Here is a 5,334-nt window from a genome sequence, read left to right on the forward strand (position 1 = left end):
TGCTGGTCCAGGGGGACTCAGTAAAACATTTACATAGAGCATGCACCTTGATCACAAAAGGTGATCATAAATTCAAAGCGTGAAAACCACTACCAAAAAAGACGACTCGTAAAATACACCTGAATAATCCTCAATTTCTATGCCATGCCTGAACCCAAATGTTGCTGGTCTGAAGGGGGAAAAAAAAGACAACTAAACTCCCTCATAGACACATGTGAACTGGTCTCTGCGTTGAACTAGAGGCCGTCACCGACAAGTTGAGGTTCATATGTGAAAGTGTTTGCTGTTATCAGCAGCAAAGCTGCCAGGCTGCCAGGCTACCATTACAAGTTTCAAATTCATGTGAAGCAATTAAGAAATGTGTCGAACATGAACCACAAGTGTGATCCCACCAGCCTCGATCGTGGACAAAAAGTCCATAGAACAAGAACCAAGTAATTATTTAAAACTCTGAAGTACTGATGCTTAACAATTTTCCTTCTTCCATGGACACAACCTGAGATTTCTTCAAACTGCAGAATCTTCCACCATATGGATTGATCAAATATCAAGGCTACCACCATGTCATTTTTCACTAAAATTTTCAATTATATAAGTGAAAACATCCAGATCTACAACCCTGTTGAGGAAAGATGCTGACATTATTAAGACCGAGTGATCTAAACCCCTTGTCCCTTCATTTGGCACACTTTTTGCCAGCACATCTCTTTCACATTTAACTCTCATGCGGTCCCCCCCTATTTCCACCAAGGACCCAACATTTCAAATTTTAAACCAGATGTCTACCTATTTAGCAATACAGATATGAAACTTAACTAGATGCATCTTTTTGAAACCAAAAGCTTACAAAACAGTCAACAGCCAATGGGCTTTCAGTTAATATAGATGTTACAGCTCAAGCCAAGAAGTTCTATCATGTAAGAAAAATGATACAAATAATATAACAAGTTTCTGCATGAACTACAGGGAGCCAGAATCCAAAAAAGAAGTGTAGATATGCAGAAAACATCACCAGGTATGCAGAGAAAATACCTTCACCAAAATAAGAAACGAGAGATTAATACCATAATCCTAGCAGATAAGCATGCTTTGCTCCGTCTGAAACCCGGCTGTAGTGAAACTCCTGTTTCATGAGTCTTTCTCAGCAGTAACAGCTTCTCGCATTCTGCGCTTCTGGTGAACATCCCAATTATACACACGAGCAATAGTAACCTGTCAAATTGTAGATTATACAGTCAAGAACCACTAACAATTCACACAAGTCAAACTTCTGAAGCCTTTTGCATGTCAGTATGCTGTGAATTCAATTCCTTCACATTTATTTGTTGTTATGCCAATCATGTAAAATGCATGGCATTGGTTAACATCCAGTCATTAATCACCACTCCAGGAAGAAAGACAAAGAAGTCTATATTTACATTAGTAATACCTGTGTTATTGTGACTTGATCCCTCAAGAATTGTAGATCGGCAACTAGAACTTCTAAACTAGCTTTAGCATTATCCAAATTCTTTTGTAGAAGAGCAGTGGCCTACACCATAAAGTTCTCTGGGATCTTACACTTGCATCCAAACTTAATGAAAATTTAAAAGAAAAGGAATAAAAAAGAAGCTTCTAAAGCAATAAAAGAACAAGTGCAAACCTCTTCACATGAATACTCTAACATGACATTTGCTCCCAGCCATAAACAGACTGAGCCAGCATCCTCAACGCGAGCCTTAGAATATATGCCTTCAGAAACTTCAAAATCAGCAATAAGAGGCTGCATCCAAAATACAAAGCCAATGAAACACTCATTAGCATAAACTCTAAATGAGAATAGAAACCTAAAATCATTATCTTTAAGTTCAACCAGATAACAAAAAAAGATTGCATAATTCACAACTAGTAAACATATGCATCTGAATTGATTACAGTTTCAAATTAGGAATGCCTGTTAGAAGATATGATGTGATCAGAATATATTAAAAATGTGTTTCAAATCCTGTTGATGGCATATGTTTCAGATACTAGCTGATAATGTCAACACTTTCTTTCATGTATAGTGTGTGTGTGTGTATTTCTACTTCTATCAATACAAGGTCCCAGTCATCCAAAGTTCCACCTTTGAAAGAACAGTAACATTTCCAAAGGCAGTAGCAATACTGTATGTCTCCAAAAAGCAGGAGAATGCCAATCAAAATACAACAGGTGGTTCTCAGTAAATCTATTGATAAATACTAAAAAGTAGCTCACGATCCTTTCTAAATCACATTGCACATGAGCTTGCAAGTGTTGGTTCTTAAAAAACAGGGGAATGTAATTAGCAAAGACCATCCAATGTACCACTGGAAATTCCTCAACGGATAGAAGTTAAGTGCACAAAGGTAGGAATATTATTGAAGAAGAAGATTCTAGTCTTCTGAACAGGAGCTTGGATGCTATAGAGTAAATAATGCCAGGATTGCCACATATCTAATCCAGGAAGACTGAAGAAACCAGCATAAAATATATGGTATTCATGAAGGTAGTCTTCAAATATGACTCTAGTTTGGATATGCTAAACAGAGAAGGATAATTTAAGACCAGGTCAAGATTGTAAATTTAGTGAATGAACTCCCGAGAGCAACTCAACTAGGGAACAAAGCTTCTGCAAGTATGAACATGCATGCAACTCAAACAGTGTAAGACCGTTTTAGATGAATCACTGTCAACATACACTTATGGTGCAGCATCTAATATACAAATTAAATAATTTTGAAACCTATTGCCTTACTCTTGGCCCAGGGCTTTCCACGGTCTAGGTTTGAACTTCATAAGGACCCGGGATCGGAGGTTCTACATAATTCCCCAGGCTGATGGATTGACTACAGAGCTGAAATGACCATAATGATTGAATAAGGAACACCTGGGCCAAGACTAAGTCAGCTAAGGGTAGTATTGCTTGACACGAACTCTAGGGTAGAATCTTTGCAAATACAAGAAACAAAGATGGTGATGTGAAAGATAATATCAGAAAAGAGGAAGCCATTCTATTATAGCAAGCCTTCAACACACGTGAAGCTCGCTTATTTGATGCAAATGAGAGGGCGACTCCAGCATGCTTGTCCTAAAGTAGAGGCCAGCCTTCAGCAGATGATTTACATGATAGTTGCATTTGTTCATTTTCATCACTTAAGAAGGGCATGAAGAACTGAAAACATCTAGGAGTTCCACAATACCATCGTTTATCAGAAAGACAAGATGCAAATACCAAGAAATGAGATAAACATAGATGCATGTTTGAGTGACTTGTAACTAGTACAAAGAATTAAACCACCACATCTGACTTCGCCTTCTTATGATGGTCCTGTTTCTCATAGTTACTTTCAACATGCAATGGTAAGCAGTAAATGACACACTTCAACCTCTTGTTTATGACTTTATTTAAAACTACGAACAGCTATGAGTTCATCAAGCCATCAAGGAGGAGGCAGAGGAGGGAGGGGGTGCAGGAGTTACAAGGATTCCCCTGGTAATACAAACTGCATGTCAATTTCCTGCGAGATTTATGCTTCTTCACAACCTTATTCAACCATACAATGATGATTTTGCAATAACCCTATAAAATAACATGTGCTAGAGCAGGATGATTATCAATAATAATAATAAAAAAGTTGTCGTTCATGAGGTCTGCTAAGCCCAAACTCATAACATAACTCCGTTAAGAGCATATTTGCAAGCAAGCTACAATACATACTAGAAAATGATCAGCACACAAAACGAACCTCACCGGTACCCTTCTTAGCCTGTAAAATGGCAACCACATCTAAGCACTTCTCTATATCGGGAATCTTTGCCTGACAACAAAACAAGTACTGGATGTTACTCACAGTTATTGCAAACCAAGGAAATTAAACCAGTGAAGTTGCATCAAAACTCAATTTTGATTCAGCACAGTGATCCAAATTAACCAAGTTAAGTTCTGCTCATAAAAATTTACCCTGGAAAAGAAAGAGTTTCAAAACCAATAGCATCACTCAGGAATTATTATAGCTTATAGCTTAAAATTATGATATTCAACATTCAGCTGGATAATCAATAGCTAAGGAGTGCACAAATACTCAAAATGATACAACTTGGATAATAGTTTTGGACTTGACTATCTCCAGCCAAAAGCATAGGAGCAAGAGCCAAATACTAAAATGTAGCAATCCAGTCCTGCCATGTCCAGCTTCATGGGAACTCAAGCTAAAAAAACTTTCCTACAAATTCAACCTATTAAGAATTCATGAACTATAAGAGCCATTCTAGCCGGTTACAATCAAATTCTACTAATTTCCATAATGTAAAGATTTGAAGAGTCAAACACTTGACATCAATGCCCATAAAGTGTCCGTGGAAAAATAAGGCATAATTCCCCCATTAATTCAATTCAAATCAAAGAATACAAGTACCTGAAGATCTCTTTGTTGGGCAAGAAGTTTCATCTCCACCAGCTTATATTGCTGTAGTCTACAAAACAAGCAAAACCCACAATACCAATCACCAAAAAGATGAGATATTTAATATCATAAATCCATTAAAATCATGATACACTGATAAAAGAGTACCTTTCTTGCAGAAAAGAAAGGGAAGAGTTAACATCAAGACCAGATTGAGTGAGATAGGTTTCAACATCCTCTACGAATTGAGCTCCTGGTATTCCTCTTCTCTCTGTCGTTGTTTCCGCTGCCGTTGATGACGACGATGCCATTTTCTTCTCCACAGCTACTGACTGTATTTGGGGACTAGAAGTAGAAGAAGAGAGACACACAGACAGACAGTGCAGGGCCTCCAAGGTTCTTCAGCGCTTCCGTAATGATGTCGCCAACAGCGGCTACCTGTCATTAGTTAGTCCCTTCACTTTTCACCTTTGCTTAACTTAGACCCTCTTCACACTTTATATCTGGTTCAATACTTCAATTAAACTCCTTCATTTCAAATCAAATGGTATTTCGGGTTCTAACTCCAATATCTTCGAAAATAATTGAAATCCATCTAGCTATTATGCTAGTATAAGGGTTGGATTAAATCGCATTTAAGTTGATTTATAAGGGTTAATTGGACAAATCTTGAAAGCAAAAGGGCCCGGCTCGATCAAATGTGAAAAGTAAATTACTTTAATGGGCTTCGTCATTCGCTAACCGAGGCCTTATTTCACGCGAATGTATTGGGCCATGTCTCTTCAACCTGATACAACCATTTTATTTTTACCAGTCTCGTTCTCGCTTCTTGGATGATCCTCCACTCTAATGTGTCGTAAAAGCAAAATGTGGTTGGGTGTATTATTTAAATTGTTGTTTTTAAAAAATTATTATATTTATATATTTTCTA

At 37.5% G+C, this 5,334-nt stretch overlaps 1 protein-coding gene across 1 annotated transcript; it reads right to left on the reverse strand.

Moving 5' to 3' along the window:
- Positions 1 to 805: 805 nt before the first annotated feature.
- On the reverse strand, positions 806 to 4,985 carry LOC133696382 (prefoldin subunit 3-like). Its single transcript, XM_062118561.1, has 6 exons — positions 4,572 to 4,985; positions 4,416 to 4,473; positions 3,747 to 3,818; positions 1,643 to 1,762; positions 1,430 to 1,531; positions 806 to 1,212 (listed from the first exon to the last, which is right to left on the reverse strand). Exons 1-6 carry the CDS (start codon positions 4,712 to 4,714, stop codon positions 1,129 to 1,131), a joined length of 579 nt encoding a protein of 192 aa, XP_061974545.1. The 5' UTR covers positions 4,715 to 4,985; the 3' UTR covers positions 806 to 1,128.
- Positions 4,986 to 5,334: the final 349 nt, after the last annotated feature.

This window comes from Populus nigra, chromosome 6 (genome assembly GCF_951802175.1).
Source record: "Populus nigra chromosome 6, ddPopNigr1.1, whole genome shotgun sequence".
Classification (NCBI taxonomy): Eukaryota; Viridiplantae; Streptophyta; class Magnoliopsida; order Malpighiales; family Salicaceae; genus Populus; species Populus nigra.

What these genes read in the sequence shown, in the direction of transcription:
- LOC133696382 (XM_062118561.1), bottom strand. Translation starts at nt 4,714, where the DNA reads ATGGCATCGTCGTCATCAACGGCAGCGGAAACAACGACAGAGAGAAGA. An exon ending in CTTTCTTTTCTGCAAGAAAG is followed by an intron (nt 4,474 to 4,571) that starts GTACTCTTTTAT and finishes CTTGTTTTGTAG; the next exon opens with ACTACAGCAATATAAGCTGG. An exon ending in TAGAGTATTCATGTGAAGAG is followed by an intron (nt 1,532 to 1,642) that starts GTTTGCACTTGT and finishes TTTATGGTGTAG; the next exon opens with GCCACTGCTCTTCTACAAAA.